At 43.6% G+C, this 23,741-nt stretch overlaps 2 protein-coding genes across 2 annotated transcripts in view; one reads left to right on the top strand and one right to left on the bottom strand.

The window, feature by feature from the left end:
* Positions 1-1,284: 1,284 nt before the first annotated feature.
* LOC132866079 (protein NYNRIN-like) lies at positions 1,285-4,672 on the top strand. The gene is made up of 2 exons (XM_060898652.1): positions 1,285-2,558; positions 3,967-4,672. Exons 1-2 carry the CDS (start codon positions 1,601-1,603, stop codon positions 3,987-3,989), a joined length of 981 nt encoding a protein of 326 aa, XP_060754635.1. The 5' UTR covers positions 1,285-1,600; the 3' UTR covers positions 3,990-4,672.
* A 2,553-nt stretch (positions 4,673-7,225) lies between these two features.
* ercc5 (excision repair cross-complementation group 5) overlaps positions 7,226-23,741 on the bottom strand; it is a 55,220-nt gene continuing 38,704 nt past the window's right edge. The window contains exons 11-15 of the mRNA XM_060898651.1: positions 19,488-19,701; positions 18,692-18,836; positions 18,342-18,541; positions 13,303-13,388; positions 7,226-9,237 (exon numbers count right to left, since the gene is read on the bottom strand). Coding sequence (XP_060754634.1) covers positions 8,767-9,237; positions 13,303-13,388; positions 18,342-18,541; positions 18,692-18,836; positions 19,488-19,701 — 1,116 coding nt within the window. The 3' untranslated portion in view covers positions 7,226-8,766. The remainder of the gene's footprint in view (positions 9,238-13,302; positions 13,389-18,341; positions 18,542-18,691; positions 18,837-19,487; positions 19,702-23,741) is intronic.

Genomic DNA, 23,741 nt, shown 5'->3' with positions numbered 1-23,741 from the left:
CCTCCGTCAGGCCGGGGAGCGAGTACGCACGCTGGAGAGCGATGGTCTCCTAGACTGTAAGACGAATAAAGCATGTTTATCCGTCGTGCCGGGCGGACGAGCGGAGGGACGACAGGAGAGGGGTCGCCGAATGGGGCCGCGCGGCGGGGGAGGGAGGAGAAATGGAAAGTGCCACTATTGTGGAAAAGAGGGACATTGGATAAGAGAGTGCCATGCGAGACAGCGTGATGAACGGGAACGTGAAAAGCCTGTCATTCACGCTGCCCCGAGCCCTTCTGGGCAGAGGGATTTTTCCCGCCCATAGGGCTGCCCTCAGAGCGATGAAACCCCGACCGTTGTTATGTTAAATCTTTCATTCAGCTCCCCTCTTAACGAAGATCTCCCTACCATTGTGTTATGCCTAGCAGGGACTGAGTATTCTTTCTTACTTGACACTGGGGCCACGATGTCTTCGGTGGGGAGGGAATATGCGGGTCCTTTATCTACACGGTCTGTAAGCTCTGTGGGAATAGAAGGGGTTCCTTTCCATTCCAGTTGCACGCCCCCCCTTTCTGTTACTTGTGCCCTTGATCCTCTACTAACGTTTTCTCACTCTTTTGTTTGCATGCCTGAATGCCCTTTCAATCTGCTAGGACGGGACCTCATGAGCCTTTTGGGGCTTTCTATTTCCTTCAGTGGTTCGCACATGCGTGTGGATATACCTGACGACGCTCCATCGGATGCCCAAGCTCTCACTTCCCTTTCCCTTCCTCATAATCTTCTTAATGCTGCTTGTGCCGCTACCTACCTCACACCCTCTCTTTCTGACCTTCCAGATTCTCTTTGGGCGAAACATAAGGACGAGGTGGGCTTTGTTAAGTGTACCCCTTACGAGGCGGTCATTAAACATTCCTCGCCTGTGTATGTGAAACAGTACCCCCTTTCCCCCGCTAAACTATCTGGCATTGATGATGTTCTGTGTTCTCTCCTAGAGCAAGGTGTGGTTGTTCCCTGTGTTAGCCCTTATAACACTCCAGTGAACCCGGTGCAGAAGCCCAACGGCACGTGGCGTTTCACCCAGGACTTGCGTAAGATTAATGAGTTAATTATCCCAGTCGCCCCATTAGTTCCAGACGTTCCCTCTCTTATGGCCTCGATTCCGTGTGAACATGCTTTTTTCTCTGTAATTGATCTCTGTTCTGCCTTTTTCAGCGTCCCTGTGGGCCACGACACACAGCCCCTGTTCGCTTTTACGCACAGGGGAAAGCAGTACACATGGACCAGGTTACCCCAAGGATATGTTGATTCTCCTGCGGTTTTTACAGCCGTAGTGAGGGACGCCTTGGCCGATTTGTGCCTCCCCTCGGGCTCCTCCGTGCTCCAGTATGCGGATGATCTTCTGGTAACGGCGGAGGATAAGGACATTTGCGCTACAGCTACACTCGCTCTCCTCTCTCTTCTGGCGCAAGAAGGTTTCAAGGTCTCACGAACTAAGCTTCAGTTCTGCCTCCCCACTGTTCGATATCTGGGTCACGATCTCTCCCAGGGCTCCCGCAGGCTCAGCCCCGAGCGTGTGCAGGTCATCCTAGACACTCAGGTGCCTGCCACCAAACACGCCCTCATGGCTTTTCTGGGACTTATCAATTACTGCCGCCAGTGGATTCCTGACTGTTCCACCTATGACAAGTGTCTGCGCTCTGCAATTCTGCACTCGGACCCTTTGACTCAGCCCTTGGTATGGTCTGACGAGATGTTGTCGGCCTTCAGGGCCCTGAAGCAGGCTTTATGCTCGGCTCCTGCTCTCGGACTTCCGAATTACCGTTTGCCGTTTCATTTATATGTGTGCAACCAGCAGGGAACTGCGTCTGGGGTTTTGGCGCAGGAGCACGGGGGGGGTATGCGGCCTTGTGCGTTCCTCTCTAAAACTCTCGATTCTGTGGCTCAGGGTCTCCCTGCTTGCCTCAGGGCGGTGGCTGCATGTGCTGTCATGGTCACGGACGCTGAACGGCTGGTTTTGTCTCACCCGCTCGTTCTCCACACCTCACATGATGTAGTGCACGTTTTAAAGAACCTCAGTACCCAGCATTTATCTGCGCAGCGTCGCTCTGGATACGAGTCTATTCTTTTGGCCACCGAAAACCTTACTGTTAAGCCCTCCTCCTCCTTTGATTCTCTCGCACACGCTCTTCAGCGCCTCCTCAATTCACAGGATGATTTTCTTCCTTCTGAAACACACGACTGCATTTCTAGCATTCTTTTCGAGACAAGTATCCGCCCCGACTTACGTTCCACCCCGTTACTTTCAGGTGATTCACTGTTCGTGGATGGCTCGTGTTCACGCCCCTCTGACGGCGTTTTTGTGTGTGGTTATTCTGTGTGCCGCCTTCCTGATGAAACTGTTGAAGCTTTTTCTCTTCCTTTCTCCTCGGCTCAGGCTGCCGAACTATACGCTCTAACCCGTGCATGTGTTATTGCTCAGGACACAGACGTCACTATCTACACTGACTCACGTTACGCTTTCGGCGTTGCTCACGACTTTGGTCGGATTTGGGCTTCGCGTGGGTTCACCACTGCAGACGGTAAGCCCATTTCTCATTCTTCGCTTGTTACTGATCTTATTACAGCGTGTCTTCTCCCGCGCTCTTTAGCCATTGTTAAGACTCGTGCTCATTGTATTGGGGACTCTTTTGAGATCAGGGGAAACTCTCTCGCCGATCGCATTGCCAAAGCCGCGGCTGCCTCCGGTGTTTTTCCGCCTTCGCTTACTCTCTCCCTGGTCTCATCCAGCCGTATGATTAGTGCCGTTCTTCCGGACATTGACTTGATCTCCCTCCAGGCCTCCGCTTCGGCCTCAGACAACCATTTCTGGGACTCATGCGGCGCGCAGCCGTCTGACGGCGTTCGGATCGATGCTCAGGGCCGCCTTTGTTTGCCTAGACATTGCACTCCCTTTCTCGTCCGCGAGTTTCATGGTCCCACTCACCGCGGCCGAAGAGGGGTAGTGGAGGATTTATCCAAAATATTTTGCATCGACAAAATACACACCGATGTACATCACATTCTAGACAGATGTTTAACGTGCGCCCAGAATAATCCATCTAAACCAGGCGCGGTACATCAGCACCTTCCCATACCTGACACGCCGTTCCAGGAATGGCAGATTGACTTTACTCACATGCCAAAACAGGGCCCCTTTAAGTATCTTTTGGTCATGGTCGACAAATTTTCACGATGGGTGGAGGCTTTCCCCTGTGGGAAAGAAGACGCTCGCACGGCGGTAAACAAATTGACGCAAGAAATCATTCCGCGTTATGGTCTCCCGGTAGGGATAGACTCTGACAAAGGTACGCCGTTCACCTCTAAGGTGACCCAAGAACTATGTAAGGACCTAAAAATCCATTGGCGTTTCCACATCCCGTACCATCCGCAGTCCTCCGGCATTGTGGAGCGCGCAAACAGAACAATCAAGGGTAAGCTGCGTAAAGCCATGCAAGAAGCTGGTACTAAAAATTGGGTACAAGTTTTGCCTTTAGTTCTCGCTGACATGCGAATGACCGCTCAAGTGGCCCTCGACAACCTGTCTCCGTATGAGCTCGTGATGGGCCGGCCTTTTCCTACACCCTGGCGCAGAGGTATGCAGGCTATAGGAACGAGTGATCTTGATGTACATCTCAGTGAGTACGCCGTGGGTCTCATGCGGGTGTTGGATGAGTACTGGACGAGACTAAATTCCAAAAAGCCTCCCATTCCTGAGGCACCCACTCACCCCTTTGAGGTAGGGGATAAAGTGTTGGTAAAGAAATTCGCTAAATTAGGCACTCCTCTAGAGGAACCACCCTACAGTGAACCCACGGATGTGCTCGCTGTAACTCGAACGGCTGTACTAACTGACCTTTTTCCACAGTGGATTCATGCCAGTCGAATAAAGAAGGCTCCAATGTAATAGAAATCTATATTGTTGATGCTTAACAGGTTTTTGTGTTTCAGAAAGTTGCTGTGACAATAGCTGACGGCCTTTTCAGGGATCCCCTTTCCAGCATCCGGAGTGATCCGGTTTCGGCTGATCTACAAAGAGGGGATGGTCGGTGCGTCCCGCAGACTTCTGAACTGAGGAATCTGGAAGACACGTGAGCCTGGGCTACCTTCAACTATCTACATCCTGTGGACACAGAAAGAACAAAGTCAGTGACCAGTATGACTTTCCTTCTGGTATTGGTCTTAGCGCTTGGAGCAGGGAATCCCGCTCAAGCCAGCCACGAGGACAACGTTTTTTGGCGATTTGCCAATTGGACTGCTAAACAACATACTAATCAGTCTTGTTATGTCTGTCAATACGTTAGAGTCTAAACTGTAGTTATACTCTGTAAACAAAGTATAAAAGAGGGGATTGTAAGATTGTGTGTGTTCTCGTGCATAGCTGTCCTGAGCTTTATGACCCTTTCACACCCTGGTAAACGTGCATAATCGCGAGAACAGACTCTTTTGTTTTCTCTGTACCTTCTAGTTTCGCTGAAACCACCTTCCTGGTTCCTCTTGTTCTAGGGGGTGTATGGTCTGCTCTTTCATGTATAACAAAAACGACTCCTTATCTGGCGAGTTTCACCTTGTCTTGTCACGCAAGCTTCTGATGTATATAAACCCTGCTTTTTCTATGTATCACTGAGCAGTGCTTGAATAAACCAGATTGATTTAACTCGTGTGGTTCGTTTTAGCCCTGCTCCAGAGCGCTCTTATGTCGACGCATCTGAACTAGGACAGACGCAGGTTCTAACAATCTTCCAAATGTGGACTCCGCTATCTTTTTGGCATGTCAGCATTGAAATACCATTTGCAGAGATATTTCACTCGCCATTAGGAAAAGTAAAAGCAACACATGATTAGGGCTACATGATTAGCAGGGGGACACCGTTTTAAGCGCACGGAATTTTAAAAACAATGTAATTACATCTGAGTCCGTCTACATCGCGCAATAAACCCGTCCTTAGCAGAACCTACTTCAAAGCATGATGCTAGCTGCAGATGCACAAGTCAAAATCAAATGAACCCAAGTAAACATGCCGCGGCGGGCAACATTAATAACCAAATTGCCTTACCTTAAAACGCTGCCTTGACCACAGGACGACTCGCAATTATTCCACTTAAATCCACACGGTTTAACACATCTAACACAGCTAGCAAGCTGAATATGTGCTAATATTGTTGTGCTTGTTTTCTTCCGTAGATGCCATTTTTACATTACCCAGTCCCACATCCAAAAATATGACGTAAATATATGTTAATTGTATTATTATAACTATTAGCAAGCAAATCAAACAACATATTAAGAAATCAATATATCAAATCACCCGACACGTATGAAAACAGAAGAACTGATTTTTTACTGTTGCGGAGATATCGCGGGAGTAGAATGGATGACGTATGCAAGGCTACGGTGTGCCTTAGGGGACAGAAGGGTTCGTTTTACCTTACTGTCACGTCAATGTTATTGTTGTTTTATTGCCATTGTAGAAATATTGTGCACGTCCATTTCGACAAATGACAAAAAATCGTTTCATATCGATATTATGAATTTTGATATCGTTTGACACCAATATCGATATCGTGATAAAAATACGATATATTGCACAGCTCTAGCTGAAGTGCCCTTGAGCAAGGCACCTAACCCCATAGCTGCCCACTGCTCTGGGTATGTGTGTGTGCTCATTGCTTCAGATGGGTTGAATGCAGAGAATGAATTTCACTGTGCTTGAGTGTGCATGAGACATATAACGGCGGCTTCTTCTTCTTCTGATAGCCTAGTAGTAGAGCACCCAATCAGTGTGCAATTGCTCATATCCAGTGAATGTGGATATATACATTATATATATATATATATATTTAAAAAAACAATGACAGGTGACGTGAATAACAAGTGAATAATATTGATTATCTCATTACAGTGGCACCTGTTAAGCGGTGGGATATATTAGGCAGCAAGAGAACAGTCAGTTCTTGAAGTTGATGTGTTGGAAGCATGAAAAATGGGCAAGCATAAGGATCTGAGCGACTGTTGACAAGGGCCACATTGTGATGGCGAGATGACTGGGTCTGAGCATCTCCGACATGGCACGTCTTGTGGGGTGTTCCTGATGTGCAGCAGTTAGTACTGACCAAAAGTGGTCCAAGGAAGGACAACCGGTAAACTGGGTGTCAACGGCTCACTGATTCACATGGGGCACGAAGGCTTGCCCATATGGTCCAATCCCACAGAAGAGCTACTGTAGCACAAACTGCTGAAAAAGTTAATGTTGGTGAAAACAGAAAGGTGTCAACGTTAAGTTTTTCAGCAGTTTGTGCTACAGTAGCTCTTCTGACTTACCGGGTTTTGAAGTCTCTTAAAGTGCCATTCCACCATTGGATGTATTCTTTGGCATAAAATACAATATATTTTATGACAACATGACTAGACAGAGAAATCTTTTAGCTTCAAAATGATATAGCAAACATAATTTTTTGACAACGACAAGTATATTAATTTTGCGACCAAAGTCACCTACCCTTTTCATTTCCGCGCGGTAGTGAAACGTGATGTCATCGGCAGGTTCCCCTTCTTGTGTACCACGTGTCGGTCTATTTTTAGACCAGGAAACCCCCAAAGTGAGAGAGTCATTTCTCCTCATATATGGGGGCCAAAAAAATTGCGAAAAATTTTGAGTTACTCTTTCAGTTAGCTAGATTTATTGGTATTATTTTTATCACGTTCTATCCGCCATTGCTGATAATATGTGCCACGTCACACGGTACACAAGAAGGGGGACCTGCCGATGACATCACGCGCGGAAATTAAAAGGGTAGGTGACTTTGGTCGCAAAATTAATATACTTGTCGTTGTCAAAAAATTATGTTTGATATATCATTTTGAAGCTAAAAGATTTCTCTATCTAGTGATACCATTTATATATGTTGTCAAAATATATTGTATTTTATGCCAAAGAATACATCCAATGGTGGAATGGCACTTTAATGGTTCAAGTACACGAGAAATGCTTACCAATAAAGGCAAAAAAAAAAAGTATATGTAAGTTCATTAACAATAAACAAAACCAAGAAGTAACACAACAAACATGATACGGAATACAAGTGTAAGTAAAAGGTGGCTCTTTTGCAGAGAGAAGAGAGACATTAGGGCCATTAAGACTCAAACTCAGGCAGTCACTGATGAGTCAGGAGACTGAAACAGTGAGACTTTAAAGGATGAAATTCCAGGTGCTGCAAAACTGTCAATTTATTGACAATTTTAAATATACAAATTTTGGACTACAGCGCAGATTCCCAGCCCTGTCCTGGCGTACTCCCTGTCTTACACGTTTCAATGTGTTTCTTGTTCTAACACACATTAACTCAGGAAAGGCTGTTAATTAACTCATTAGTTGAATCACGTATGTTGAAATCAGTGAAGACACTCGGGAAGCCGAGGCCTAAAGGTTAGAGAAGCGGCTTTGGGACCAAAAGGTTTGATTCCCTGGACCAGCAGGGGGGGAAAAAAAAAAGTGTGAATGGGAGGAGTGAATGAACAGCACTTTCCCCTCCCTTTACATCCATAGCTGAAGTGCCCTTAAAGTGCATATCATGGGTAAATTCAGGCGCAAGATCAATGTAATTCTCCTATTTTATATTAAACTTTGGTCAAATATTTGTCACATTTTGCATTTTGTGCAATTTTTTTTTTACTTTGCGCAATACCAGAAAAATTCAGTTGAAATCAAGGCATTTGAGGCGAATTGGTCCGCCTCTGAAAAAACTTGCCATTTGGATTTCCCGGCAAACATTGATTTTTGTGACGTCATCTGCGGGACACCTCCTTCTGAATCCTACGTCAGCGCTGGTTTGTTTATGAGAAAACGACCTGGTGGTTTTCTGCAAATTTCTTCAACGTTATCGCGTAATTATTAAAATGGTTAACAGATGTATCGTAGGAGGGTGTAGCAACACCAATCTTGATGGGATTAGTACTCATCGTTTCCCAAAAGACCGGACAATGAGAGAGAAATGGGAGCGCTTGGTCTACACAGGCTGTGCACTGAAACCGTGCAAAGCTCGCGCAGCCTGCTGGTGCTTCCACAGATAACGTCACGAATCTGGCTCCAGACTCCCTTGGGATTTTTCCAGACGCATTTTGTTATATTTTTTTCTGCTGTAGACAGATGGCCTTGTGCAAAATTACCCTTCTGGATGAGTGTGTAAGGGGACATACTGTCATATAAAAAAAAAAAAAAAAACGAAATTGATCCAGAATATGCACTTTAAGCAAGGCACCTAACCCTCCAACTACTCCCCAGGCGCTGTAATGCAGCTGCCCATTGTCCTGGGTGCGTGTGTGTTCACATCCCCAGATGGGTTAAATGCAGAGAAAGAATTTCACTGTGCTCTAATGTATATGTGACAAATAAAGGCTTAAAATTCCTAAATGTGCAGGACAGTAGGTACTCCAGGACCAGGGTTAGGACTCTGTGGACTACATAATTATAAAAAAAAAGACATTTTAAGAAGCAACAGGTAATATTTACTGAACAAAAAACTGTGCCACTGGGGCATTCCATTTTCTTGCATCACTGGCTTGGGGAAATTTGTCTGTCAACTGCTTTTTTTTTTTATTTAAAAACATGAGAGAATATACATGATCAAATTGTGGAAACATCGTACACAAACATTACCTCAGTTTTCTGCCATAATTTAATCTGATTTCATTCACATCATAGGCTTCAGGCATTGTCTGCCTTACAAAAATAATATTGAAGTAATTTGCCATTAGAAGTTTTTCTTGGTCTTTCCTCTTCCTCTTCTCCCCCTACCTCTTGTTTTCCCCTCAAATACAGACTGTGCAGTAACCATAGTCACTCTATTCTTATGTTCAAGTTCATCTTCTGAACTGCTGCTGCTGCTGGATTGGATTTTCAACAGCTCACTTTTTACTGTTTTTGGCTTTTTCTCAATTTCACCCATAATCAGTTTCTCTTCTGGACTATTAGTACTCATGTCCAACCCAAGAAAACCTCCTCCAAACATCCCTGCAGGCATAACATCAGTTCCTTTCTCTTTGGAGTTCTTCCCTTTCTTGACTGGTGAGACTATTTCATCTTCACTGCTCTCCGGTTCATTATCTGCTCCATCACGCTCCTTCCTCTTGAGGCAGGTGACGGCTCGACGTAAGCGCTGGCTGCGGATAGCCTGCCTCTCCTGCTGCTCCAGACGGAAGAAGGAATCGATGCGCAGCTGGGTCTGAGGATGTAAAAGCATGTTATAATGTCATTCATAAAATGACCTGTATTTGTAAACTGTATTTGGAGTTAGCTGAAGTTCAACCTTTTCTCTACCATATTCTGATAATGGTTAAACTCTCTTTAATACCAAACACTACAACAGTGAGATGACAAACCCACAGGTGCAGGTCAAGGAGGTGCCAAATCTTCCAGTCCATTTGGAATAGAAAATTGCTCAGGGAGAAAGTTACCATGGTATTCTGACCACTAGCAAAACTTGTGGTATCAAGTAAGGCCCTGTCGGCCATATTGGAGCATCTATTTGCTGAATATTGTGTAATGTGAAAAGAATCAGTAGTATAGGTGGAAAGTTGTACAGTAGATGGTATGGCCAGTAGTGGACTAGTACACCCTGTCACAGCAGGCTGTCCAGCTCCATTATTGAGAAACATATTTGGCAATGAATTGACTTGGCATCAGTGAAAAAGTCTCCCTGTCCAACTTGCCCCAGATCTAGGTCATCAATTCTCAACAATAAATCTGTTGCATCAATGTACAGTCTCAGAAGGCGAGTTGCTCTTGGTGGATTGGCCTACCTGAGGTTTTGTGCAAGGTGAAGAGTGTGTCTGACCTTAATGACTGAAGTGTCTGACGAGTATGATTAGCATGTGACACTCTCATAAACAACAAGAAGACATGGTCATCACTATCCCCTGCCATGAGCATTTTATGAAGACCTCTTAACACCTACAACCTTATAAGCCCATTGCTTTAATATTGACTTATGATGTCCTAAGTGGGGTGGCACAATGCTGTAGTGGTTATCACTGTCGCCTCACAGCAAGAAGGTTCTAGGTTCGAGCCTAGTGGCCGATGGGGGCCTTTCTGTGTGGAGTTTGCATGTTCTCCCCGTGTCTGTGTGGGTTTCCTCTGGGCACTCTGGTTTCCTCCACAGTCCAAAGACATGCAGGTTAGGCTAATTGGTGGCTCTAAATTGACTGTAGGTGTGAATGGTTGTTTGTCTCTGTGTGTGAGCCCTGCGATGATCTGGTGACTTGTCCAGGGTGTACCCTGCCTCTCGCCCATAGTCAGCTGGGATAGGCTCCAGCTTGCCCGCGACCCTGCACAGGATAAGCGGTTACAAATAATGGATGGATGGATGTCCTAAGTGCTATGACACCTTCATAAAACGTGACCCAGCTTTTTTCAGTAGTATGAGCATGCAAAGTTTCATTGATGTAGCTTACGTAGTTTCTGAGAAAACTTGTCCAGATTGAGTCCACTTGTACAAAGTCCAATAACGAAAATCAAGGGCCATAACACGGAAAATAATCATTAAACATAAATGATTTTCAAACTCAACTTAGATCATGAATAGTAATATGAGCACGCAAAGTTTCATTGATGTAGTTTATGTAGTTTCTGAGAAAACTTGTCCAGATTGAAACGGACAAACGGAAGGACTCCATTCCTATATCCCCCTGAGCACTTTGTGGCGGGGGATAATAAGAAGAACGGATGGCCAGATGGACCACCCTCAATTCTAGCTGGTTGATGAGTTCTGATCTCACACTGGGTGGCCATATAGGGCTCGACCAAGGTCTTTTGAAGGCAATTTGAATGCGGAACCATTACTACTTTGGGATTCTCAAACCAGCACTCTCCTTTTCAGGCTCTTTGGCAGCAGGTCAAAAGAGCATCACTGGCTAGCAGGACAGATATAGCAGGGTTGATTTACACACATCCAGCAAGGCAAACTATGGTAACCACACTTGACACTGTGTATAAACCAGGTTGGCAGAGAGCAACCCGTTTCCTGACATAGGCTTGTCCCACTGCCAGGACTAAGGTGTTGATCAACAACCTTGCAGAGGAATCAACAGCTGCTGATTGGACTGTTTGCTCCAAAGCTAGCAGTATAATGGCTAAGACATTTCTGATGTATGCCATTCATGGTGCAATATTGTAAGCTCTTAGCAGCACATTATCCACGACTCTGAGTTTAGTGTTCAGGTAGCGCACATGTGAGCATAGGGCTTCATCTGTTGAGACCAGCAGTAATGTAGAGCACCACTGAGCCCAGGCTTTAACTATCAGCCCAAAACCACCTTTAAAGCCCTTTAAAGGTGATGTCTTGCAATGTTACATCAGCACCTCTCTCCACAAGCAATGGGATGGTGCTTGATGAAGTAGATGATTTCGAGTATCTAGGCTTGTGGGTTAATTCAACTGTGCAGGATATCAAAGTCCGCAAGGCACTAGCTTGGCAGGCACTGAATGATATCTGGAAATAAGATCTGGAAATCAAGTGTCTCTCACGAGCTGAAGCACAGGTTCCTTGTGGCCACTGTTGAGTCTGTCCTCTTGTATGGATGAGAATATTGGTCCCTTACCTCTACCTTAGAAAGATCTCTCGATGGCTCCTAGACTCGAATGTTACATGTAGCCCTGAACATCAGCTGGCATAGCTATGTACCTAATGAAGATTTATATGGTACCCTCCCCAGAATTTCTGACAAGGTGGCCTGGTGGAGACTTGGGCTTGCGGGCCATCACTTCAGGCACAAGAATCTGCCTGCTGGTGAGCTTGTGCTGTGGGAGCCTCTTCACGGTTGCAGAAGTCGAGGCCATTGCCCCGCAACCTTCATCGACACCCTGAAAAAGGACATGGGTACAGCCAGTAAGGCTGGGCTAGCCAACTGCATGGCTGATCAACAGGATTGGGGCTCCAGGTGTGCAACTCGGCTGAGGCCGCCATGAGGAAGTAAGCTCACTCTGCCTGCCATTTTAAGGCTTGTTATGGAGGCCACAGACTGTCAGTGGTGCCCAAGAGCTGACAGAGGGCTAGACTCATTTTTAGACACTACTGAGGCTGATGGTGGTTTACCGTATCTCCTGGATCACTGGCAACCTGAAGAAGGCTGTGCAAGGTGTGCCACCAGGTCCATGTGCAGAGAAAGTGACTTAGGTTGCTGGTCAGTCATTGCCTTTGGACACGAGTGAAATGGAGGCAAACCAACTCTTGCCTCTGTGCCACTGTACTAGCAATCAGGTTAATGCATCAGGCCCAGTAGTGAACTGTACCATAAGTGTAGTGAGGGAATCAACTAGACCATGCTAGCAACACTTGGTGGCATCCATCTAACCTAGCAGGCTCAGGGAAAGCACACTCAACCACACTAGTGGCATCTTTGCAGAAGCTTGCTATTTGGCAATATGTGGGGGATGAGGGTATGTGGATGCTCAGAGGACAAAGAACGAGAGGTGGGTGTACCAATGAGCAGAAACGCATATCAGTTTGCAGTGAGTGAAGCTGACAAGACTAGGAATCCTGCTGAGGGGAGAACCAACTGGAGACCAGCAGACACCTCAGAATTCCTTAGCATCCTCTAGTGCTAGACTACAAATAATAAAGCACTCACTGTGTGAGAAGATACCATAGGAGATGGTAGAATAGTCTTTTACCCAGTCAAGACAACAGAAGATGGTCTTACTGAGACAGTTGAGGAAACTCAGTGCATCTCAGACATCATTGAGAACATCCTCACGTTCCTCAATCACTGCATGGTTTCCTTGAGTAATGGTGGCTCAAAGTGTTACTGATCAGAAGGTCAGGGGTTCAAGCCCCTGCACCACCTTGAGCAAGGCCCTTAACTCTTTCTGCTTCAGGGACTCCATAACATGGCTGACCCTGCACTCTGACCCCAGCTTCCTAAGCTTCCCAGCTGGGATGTGCAAAGAAAAGAATTTCACTGTGCTGTAATGCACATGCGACAAATAAAGGCTTCTTCTTCCTCCACAGCCCAAGAAACGATTATAATGGGTACTCTGCACTGATGAGAAGGTAACAGGATGTCTGCTCACACCCCCCATCAACAAACTGTTCACCACCAGAACAAGGACATGGGGCCAGACACATGTTGGTGCATCTACTATAACCACATGACCATACAGTCTAGTGGTGGATTCTGATCCTGGTGAGTTTCATTGCTGTTGGTGGTTAGAAGTGGTGTGAAAAAACAGCAGCATTGAAAGTTTTATACAGGCTGAGATAAATACAGTCGATACAGTAGAAAGTCTTTACCTGTTGAGTGCTGAGCTGTTTTAGGACGGGCTGAAGAGTTTCTTCAGTCTTCTTGCTGTTCCAACCAAATCGACTATAACAAAACTTAGGACTGGTTAAGAAACGTATGGTCACACTTGAAACTCTATATTTGTCACCTGCACGTGCACAAACTACGACAAATAACCCCCAAATAGTACAATGAAATGAAAATGTAGAGAATCTAGGTCAAATATGTTAGCAACCTACATTGTCTTCCTAAAGTAATGGCACCCTTGATCCAAAAGAGAGAGGCAATTTATATATAAAAAGAATAACACATGCAACAAGTAATATGTTGAGCTCGAACATACAGGGATATTGTACAGTTTTATCTAAAAATGTTTATAACATTTTATTGATGCAAAGTTTCAAAATTATCACTACATTTACAATAATATATTACCTGACACATGTCTTGGAAAGGGGAGCACAGTGGTGTAGCGGTTAGCACTGTTGCCTCACAGCAAGAACGTTCTGGGTTCAAGCCCAGTGGCCGACGGGGGCCTTTCTGTGTAGAGTTTGCATGTTCTCCCCGTGTCTGTGTCGGGTGCTCCGGTTTCCCCCACAGTCCAGGTTAGGCTAATTGGTGGCTCTAAATTGGCCGCGAGTGTGAATGGTTGTTTGCCTCTGTGTCAGCCCTCATACTAAGCAAACTTCTTAATGCCATCAATTTCCATTAGAACCCCTGAATCCCCAAGCACAAGACAGCCCTAAGCATCACTGGATCCACTGCCATATTTTACAGTAGGGTATCAGGTCCTTTTCCTTGTATGCAGTCCACTTTAACTTACAGTGCAATACAATACAAGAATCTTTATTAGGCTCCCAAAATGGGGTCTTCATACCTACCGTAATTCACTATTCTATGGAAATGTATAGAAAGGGGTTATCATGAAAACCTAATAAGAGTACTATTTACAAATGTTATCATCAAAATTATCAGAACTAGGTGTGCAGCCATCTCTTGAAATAATGCAACTTTAAGTTAGGTTTAAAAATGGATACTGATAGAGACGTGGAAATTGCCTCAAGGAGTGAGATCCAGACAGAGACCCCTCTGTAAGAAATGGGCTCTGTGCCTCGGCAGTACGACACTTAAGGAGATTCGGATTGTTACTATTCCTAGTAGTATGTTGATGTGTTTCTTGAACAAGCTAGTAAGATAATTACTAATTATTCATGCATTTATACATAACTATGGTGTCTCTTATGGTTAATAAATCAGACACAGGCAAAAGCGTCAGTTCCTTAAGAGTTGGTGTTATGTGATCATATTTGTGCTGCCCAGATAGAATTCCAGTAGCGACATTCTGGACTAGCTGTAACTTATGAATATTTGAATTGCTGGTACCTGACCAGACAGTAGAATAGTTAAATAAATAAATAAATAAAACCCTCAGTAAAAATTGTAAAGAGTGTCTGTCGGTCAAAAAGGTGACGGATCCTACTTATCATTACTAGTTTGCTTATTATTATATTTGTTGTTGCCAAATGTGTCATTTTATTCCGTTATCAGACCACAACACACAACAACAATTGTAGTCCCCGTGATATCTGATGAAGCTGGATTTTTCTGAGCTTCTCTCAGGAAGTGTTTCTTTTTTTGCACTAATTTCAGACTGCATGTTATCTAAGTGGCGTTTAACAGTTGATTTTGAAACACGACAACCACGAAAATCAACTAAACTGTGCAATTCTTTCCCACCCTCTTTCCTCAAAGTATGGAAAGGCAGTGATTCAAGTGATTCATGTGTTAGTCTTTGGTTTTTCTCCATCGTAAAAGGATGACACAGGGATTGTATGTGTGTTAAACCTCAGACTTGTAGCACAGAGACACAGGACAAGGTTAAAGGCAATAGTAGCGTTCCTAGGACTAAGAGCAAAAGAAAAAATAATCCAGTGTCTTGCAAAAGTATTCATCCCCCTTGGTGTTTGTCCTGTTTTGTTGCATTACAAGCTGGAATTAAAATGGATTTTTGGAGGATTAGCACCATTTGATTTACACAACATGCCTACAACTTTAAAGGTGCAAACTGTTGTTTTATTGTGACACAAACAATAATTAAGATGAAAAAACAGAAATCTGGAGTGTGCATAAGTATTCACCCCTTTCCTAGTGAAACCCCTAAATAAGAGCTGCTCCAACCAATTCACTTCATAACTCACATAATTAGTTGATTAAGATCCACTTTGATTTGACACTTGACACTTTGATTGTGTGCAATCAAAGTGTCACATGATCTGTCACATGATGTCTGTATAAATCAACCTGTTCTGGAAGGACCCTGACTCTGCAACACTACTAAACAATCAACATGAAAACCAAGGCGCCTCCAAACAGGTCAGAGACAAAGTTGTGGAGAAGTATAGATCAGGGTTGGGTTATAAAAAAATGTCCCAAACTTTGAATATCCCACAGAGCTCCATTAAATCCATTACAGCAAAATGGAAAGAATATGGCACCACTACAAACCTGACAAGAGAAGGCCGCCCACCAAAACTCATAGACCGGGTAAGGAGGGCATTAATCAGAGATGCAACAAAGACACCAAAGATAACACTGAAGGAGCTGCAAAGATCCACAGCGGAGATGGGAGTATCTGTCCATAGGACCACTTTATGCCAAAACATACAGCATGTGGCAGACTCCCTAAACACATGGAAGATTATTCTCTGGCCAAATGAGACTAAAATTGATCTTTTTGGCCATCACGGGAAACGCCACGTGTGGCGCAATTCCAACACCCTGAGAACACCATTCCTACAGTGAAGCATGGTGGCGGCAACATCATGCTGTGGGGCTATTTTTCATCTGCAGGGACAGGAAAGCTGGTCAGGACTGAAGGACAGATGGATGGCACTAAATACAGGGCAATTCTGGAGGAAAACCTGTTCGAGTCGGCCAGAGGTTTGAGACTGGGACGGAAGTTCACGTTCTAGCAGGACAATGACCCTAAACATACTGCTAAAGCTACACTGGAGTGGTTTAAAGGGAAACATTTAAATGTCTTGGAATGGCCTAGTCAAAGCCCAGACCTCAATCCAATCGAGAATCTGTGACATAACTTGAAGATTGCTATACACCAATGCAACCCATCTAACTTGAAGGAGTTGGAGCAGTGTTGCCTTGAGGAATGGGCAAAAATCCCAGTGGCTAGATATGCTAAGCTAAGAGAGACATACCCCAAGAGACTTGCAGCTGTAATTGCAGCAAAAAGTGGCTCTACAAAGTATTGACTTGGGGGTGAATACTTATTCACACTCCAGATTTCTGTTTTTTTCATCTTAATTATTGTTTGTGTCACAATAAAACAACAATTTTCACCTTTAAAGTGGTAGGCATGTTGTGTAAATCAAATGGTGCTAATCCTCCAAAAATCCATTTTAATTCTAGCTTGTAATGCGACAAAACAGGACAAACGCCTAATCTGGTTAACACCAGACCATATCACAAGTGAAATATGGTCTGGAATCCGCCTATTGAATTTCTCGTAGGGGAGGTGTGGTTTACGATTGTCAACGGTCGTTTATTGGACGTTGCGAATGTCTATCATTTGGCGTATACGTAGCCCATGGCCAATCATGGCAGTTGTACCCGGTGACGTAGTTAGAGAGGCGAAGAGGCGAAGAAGAGAAGGAAAAAGAGAAGGCAAAACAAAAATAGGAAAACAATGGCACCGAACGATTACTGCCGTTTGTGCAAGACAAATATGAGAGAAGCTGATCGAAAGTTTGGTTCGTATCGCTCGCCACCATGTTAAATGTGATCCGTAAACAGTCCCAAATAAACTACAAGCTTCCGTTTGTCGAGTAGTACGCGTCACCGTCTTTCCACCCCTCCCCACTCTCTGATTGGCTCCCTAACTCAGGCGAGCCTTTAGACCATAGTTTCCATGCTGTCTTTTCAGATCGGAACGATTGTGCAAAGCAGCATGGGATTTCCCAGGCTAACAAACACCAAGGGGGATGAATACGTTTGCAAGACACTGTATACAGTATGTTCTGCAAGAATGACAGTTTGTATTTACTATAATTAAAATATTGCTTAGGGGTTTGAATTTTTTTTTTACCAGATACATTTTTGAGCGAAAATACTAATGAGAATTATTTCTGTTCGAACAAAGGCAATAATTTTTCTTACTGTGAGTGGAGAATATTCATTTTTATAAAAGGTTGCCAATAAGCTGCCATTCTGGAGGAGACTGTAATATATTATCATTAGTGTAAGAAAGGGCAGCAGCGCTTATACTGTCTCAGGAAGCTGGCAAGGTTTCATGCTGACAAGTCTTTAATGACCATGTTTTATAGATCTTTCATTGAATCCATACTTACTTTCTCTGCTATCTGTTGGTATGCATTTCTCAATGTGAAAAACAAAAATGCCATTTCTAAGATCATTAAGGTATGCAGTAATGTAACTGGTGTTCAACAGAAAAGTATGACTGCATTGTATGAAGAGCAGGTAATCAGGAAAGCTGAATCTATTTTGGATAATTACACCCATCCTCTGCACAGTGAATTTCAGCTTTTGCCTTCTGGCTCCCGTTTTAAATATCCATTAGCCCGGACCAACAGGTCCAAGCACTCTTTTATACCTTCTGCTGTTCAGCTGCTAAACTCTACTAGGAAACACAGATAGCCATATGCCAGGTTGTGTACTCATTTTGAGGTATCTTATCAGTGGGCTTTTCATTTCCCCACTGCATCTATTTTATTATTTTAATTTTTACACTATGCACCCACTCCTCCATTGAATCTTATTTATTATTTTTAACCTTTTGTGTGTTTCTTTACATTGTCTTGTGGAAGCGTGAGTGTTGTGCATACGTGTGTACTATTACTGCAAAACAATTGCCCAAGCTGGGACAAATAAAAGCTACTTAACTTGTCTTGATTATTTCATGACTTATTAAGAACTCATTTGTGATCATATGTGACCAGCATTCCACACTGGTGGATCTTTGGCCCAGACTCTAATCATAATATAATCATTAGTAAAGCTGCGTTTGAAGGATATTCTTTGAGGCGATCCAGCTGTGGCCGGCCCCAGCAAAACAAGCCCTCTGATTGGTCAACAGTGGGCTGGAGGTAGGCCTCAGCGACAACAGGGTTGGGGAAACCTGGATGAAGATTCAATGCTCTTAGCTTTTTCTTCACCTTTGTGTCCTTAGGATCAGCAGCCAGCTTCTTATTGGTTTGAGCTTCGTTCCACCACTTACTAGAGCAGGAAGAGGACAAGAGAGTATTACTGCGAGCAGGTACATGCCAAATTCATGTGTTTTCCTGTATTAATAGTGCAATCCAGTACTCAGTAATTGCCTTGTCAGAGTTAATCTGATAGATCTTACTGAAAAGTACGTTTTCTGACCTGAACTGAGTGAGAGGTTCTAAACCAGGCCCAGGGAACTCGTTTAGTATTTCCATGCCTGTGACGTATCCGACACCTTGGATCCCCTCGGTGTAATCACTACCCAGGAGATAGGCAAGATTGATCAGCTTAGTCCTGTCCAGTCCTACATGAGGATACAGTAACACTGTCCTTAACAGTACAGTACATTACAAACACCACTTCATTCATCAGGTTTTGCTTCTTATTGCTTGCTCCCATCTTAAACAAGTCTTAAGTTCAGCGAGATGAATCAAGAATAAATGTAAGTAATACAGTTGGAACTTTTACACTCCCACAACACACAAGAAATGGGATGGTTTTTGTACCTCTGTAAAGATTGTTTCAACAACTAATAATCAATTTTTTTCCCAAATAAATGTGAACAAAATACAAGAGTTGAACATCCATCCATTATCCGTAACCACTTATCCTGTGCAGGGTCGCAGGCAAACTGGAGCCTATCCCAGCTGGACAAGTTGCCAGATCATCACAGGGCTGACACATAGAGACAAACAACCATTCACACCTACAGTCAATTTAGAGGCACCAATTAACCTAACCTGCATGTCTTTGGACTGTGGAGGAAACCGGAGCACCCAGAGGAAACGCACGCAGAACATGCAAACTCCACACAGAAAGGCCTTCGCTGGCTGCTGGGCTTGAACCCAGAACCTTCTTGCTGTGAGGTGACAGGTGTTAACCACTACACCACCGTGCCACCACAAGAGTCGAACAGTGGGTTGAAAAAGTCGTTAACTGTAACAGTGAGCCTCACCAAGCTGATTTTGAATATCCAGATACTGGTAGTGTTCCACGTATTTGTTGCTGTTGAAGAAGTTTTTGTAGACGTGTCGTCCTCCGAACAGCCAGACGTCACTGTCGTCAGTGATGGTGCCATGCGTCTGGTCTGCCCGGTCCAAAGCTGCACACTGAGCCTCAGCTTCCATTGGGGCAACAATGAAGGGCACACCAAACAACCGCAGCAGCTCCTGATCCGAGCAAACACAGGATAGGAAGTTTAGTCTGATCCATTTATTGGAAAACTGAGAACTAATGAAACAAGATTCATTCCTACTTGTAGAGAACCAAACCTTGTATGGTGGGTACTCCAAATAATCTAAACCTAATTAGAAAAGTATGAAGAAATGTGCTTTTATTGCTTAATAAAAGGAGAAGCCATGGTCTAATGGCTAGAGAAGCAGCTTTGGGACCAAAAGGTTGCCGGTTTGATTCCCTAGACCAGCAGGAATGGCTGAAGTGCCCTTGAGCAAAGCACCTAACCCCAGGCTGCTTTGGGTGTGTTGTACGTCACTCTGGATAAGAGCATCTGCTAAATGCCTGTAATGTAATGTAATATTTTAAAAAAGAAAAAGTTGTAAACATTGACATGCTGATTCTTTCAATGAGATGTTTAACATTTATGAAAGGAGTCTCAAGTGTCCGTTCTTTCTAATAATCATCAGTAAAGCTGTTCCTTTAAGCTCAACTACTAGCATCTATGTAGGTGTTAATTCACTGTGGAGGTCATGTTCTACATGTCGAACATGACGTGCTTCATTTTTCCATTTGAAGGTTGTTCAATTTACAGAAAATTCACCAAAACATAAATGAACGTGTCAGGCTTGTAGTATTCGAGTCCAGGACTCGGACTTGTGCCCTCATTTTAAGGACTCCTGACTTGACTTGGACCTGAGCACTTTTGACTCGGACTTGTGCATTAACTGCATTCGGACTCGTAATTTGGAGACGAGGACTTAAATTTTTCTTTATTTTTGTAATATGCCATAATAATTTGGGATAAGATATTTATATCTACATTAATTTTTATACTAATTTTCTGAAAGAGAATGCACCTTCACCTGTTCATACATCATGTTCAGGAACAAAGTAACGTTAACGGCGCTAAAATGCCTGGAGAGAAGCCCCTAGGATTGTCCGCTTTGCTTATACAGACTTCTCATGCAGTAGGAAAAAAAAATGCACTGCTGTGTGTTCCATACGTAGAAGAACTATCGAGAAGACGACGGGGACGACCTTCAGTCGTCATTTGGTAAGACTCCACCCAGAGAAGGAAGTGACACGCTATGTTCATTGCCCTGTTGATAGTGGGCGGGGCTTGCTGAGTGATGAACTAGCTAGTGTTAACCCTCTCTCATGTTATTTGCCCTGTTGATAGTGGGCGGGGCTTGCTGAGCGATGAACAAGCTTTTTATCTGTATCCTGTTAACTAAAATGGGGCAGTCGAGCAAGAACGTTAGTCCAACACAGTAGCAGAGACGCTTTCACATAAAGGCAGCAACAGCCACTGTCAAATGGTGTGGATGGAGTCTTGTTCTCGGACTCAATTTTCTTTAATGACTTAGACTTGAACACTGGGGACTCGAGACTGGACTTGGACTCGAGGTTTAGTGACTCGACTCCAACACTGTGTAGGTATCATGCCGCCATCTTGTGTCTAAGAACTACAACTCCCAGCCAACTTCTGCGTTGACTACGTCACGCCTGGGCAAGATCACGTACATCATTCCTCAGGTTTCACATAAGAGACTTGGAAGACCGCGTTTTCCTTTGTCTCCAAGTCTGATCCCGAGCGGAACGGACCTAAGAAGAGACACTCACCATCAGACATCTAAACAGCGCGTTTCCTTCTTTAATCTGCTCCTGATCAAAGTAGATATTGGAAACACGCGATCATCAACTCAAGCAAGTTATTAAACCGGTTTTTGCAATTATTTTCTTTTAAAAGCGTACGCAACGGCAAGTGAAAGCAATTTTATTTTTGCTTAGAAAAGTGGCTGGCCCCCCTTTTCTTTTCTTAAATCCGCGCGCGCGGCACTGCTGAAAAGACTTTCGTCATCATCCACGAAGATCTTCAAAGCAATCTCTCTCTCTCCCTCACCGAAGAGTTCCGACCTCAGGAAGCGCGCGCAACTTCCTCGAGCTTCCAACTTCAGACAGAAGACGAACTTCCTTTGCAGTAAGAAAGGCATTGGGCAGAAGTTTAAAGTCTTAGGAATTAGTTATTCACTTAATGTGAAGTTATATGAAGTTAAATTAAGTGTATACACTGAATTTTGGTTCTCTATCATTTGTTTGTTGATTTAAAATTGGTTAATCCATAAGTTTGTGCATGTCTCTCTCTCTCTCTTATTCTTTTACTAATATCCTCAATCTCCTTAACACACATTTTGACCTTATTAAGATTTCAGGGGGTTTGATAATGTTATGAGTGTGGAATTTCTTTGTTACTTAGAAAACACATGCTCACTAAATCATGAGGATTCCCCTCCTCCAAGATTGCAGATAACACATCCTGGCACGGACACATTCCAACTTCAAGAGAGACCCAAGGTGTCTCTCTCTCTCTCTCTTCCCACACACACACACACGCGCACACATACCAAGATTGCAGATAACAAAATTCCTGTGTCTCACATAGCTCACAAGCTAAAACTGCTTATACACACACACCACACACACACACTGTTTACAGAAGATTTCAATTCTGCTGCTATTAAATTGTTCAATTTTTCCTTTTCTTTTTATAAAAAATTTTATTATCTTTGTTATAATAAACTCCACTATTATTGAAATTGTGTGTGGTGTCTATCTGCTGTTTCGATACTTTGAAGTGGCCCAATCGCAAAGAATTCAAGGAAAGGTGTAGAAAATTTGTAATATGGTAAGTGATCAATAATGATATACCATTTTAGCTGTCTGGTAATTTATTGTTAAGTACCAGGATTAATGGTATGATTCACTAAATCAGGGCTTTTCAAAGTGTGGGGCGCGCCCTCCCGGGGGGCGCCAGAGTTCTTCAGGGGGGGCGCAACGTGAGACAAAATGGATCGGTTTTTAGTACCTAAAGCTACAGTGAGTGAGGAGACAAAGTCTGGGCCAAGCAAAAAAACAGAGCCTCCAGGATGTTGCGATTTGCAACTTCAGCGCAAATTCAACCAATCCCCGCGAATTCAGGGCGGTGTTGCAATTATATCCAATCACCGCAACTTTCCCGCAAATTTGACCAATCGTTGGCGTCGTCTTGAGGTGACGTCGACAAACTACCTTCCACCTTACTTCCGTGTGTTCAAGAGAAGCAGCATGCGCGTCGTGTTGCCAGATTGGACGATTTCAAGTGCATTTTGGCAGGTTTTGAACATATTTTGGACTGGAAAATGTCAGCAATATCTGACAACACTGAAAGTGTGTTATGTTTACAGTGAAGGACTGTGTGCACTTTATTTTTTTTTACTTAATACAAGAAGTTAATGGATGCCAACATTTTTGCCAAAATAGTATTTTATTTTTCCATTGTTTAGGCAGCTTCAGCATCATACTGTGAGATTCTGTTCAAATTGTTTTTTTCATCTATGAAGCCTGAGCCATTTATTTTATTAGTTTATAATTATTGTTTAATTTAGTCTTCAGGAGAGACTGCCTGCACACAGTACTAGTATTAATAGGTTTTTTTTTTCTTACATGAAAGCTGAGGCATTTATATTATATTTGAAGGTAACTTCATGTTGTGCTGTGAGGTTCTATGCACTTTAACTTTTGAACCAACAGGTGCATTTGGATAAGTAAAGCCTATTTTTCTGCATTTTTGTAGTCCTGGTAATCTTTTATATTGGTAAAGTTGTTTATAGGACCATTTCTCTTTGTTTTTTTAATCAATAGTTGTTCAGTAATAACTTAATATTTAACATATCACTCAATTTTAATCACAAAAAGAGAAAATCGCAACAATTTCTCGCAACTTTCACTTCCTCCCGCAATGTAATCGCAACAAAAACCTAAAAAACACCGCAACTTTCATCGCAATTTTTTTGGAAAACTCCCCGCAACATCAGACATTTTAGCCCACAACAATCACAAAAAAGGCCCGCGGAATCCTGGGGGACTGGAAAAAGAAGGAAGTATGACCACGATTATTTAAAGTTTGGATTTTCATGGACTGGATCTGAAGATGCTCCACTGCCACAGTGTGTTGTCTGCCAAGAGGTGCTAGCTAACGATGCTATGGGATGTT

The sequence above is a fragment of the Neoarius graeffei genome, chromosome 18 (assembly GCF_027579695.1).
Source record: "Neoarius graeffei isolate fNeoGra1 chromosome 18, fNeoGra1.pri, whole genome shotgun sequence".
In the NCBI taxonomy this organism is placed as follows: Eukaryota; Metazoa; Chordata; class Actinopteri; order Siluriformes; family Ariidae; genus Neoarius; species Neoarius graeffei.
Note: the sequence above shows the minus strand (reverse complement) of the source record. Positions and strands in the feature narration are given on the sequence as shown.

What these genes read in the sequence shown, in the direction of transcription:
- LOC132866079 (XM_060898652.1), top strand. Translation starts at nt 1,601, where the DNA reads ATGGCTTTTCTGGGACTTATCAATTACTGCCGCCAGTGGATTCCTGAC. An exon ending in TGGGTTCACCACTGCAGACG is followed by an intron (nt 2,559 to 3,966) that starts GTAAGCCCATTT and finishes TTTGTGTTTCAG; the next exon opens with AAAGTTGCTGTGACAATAGC.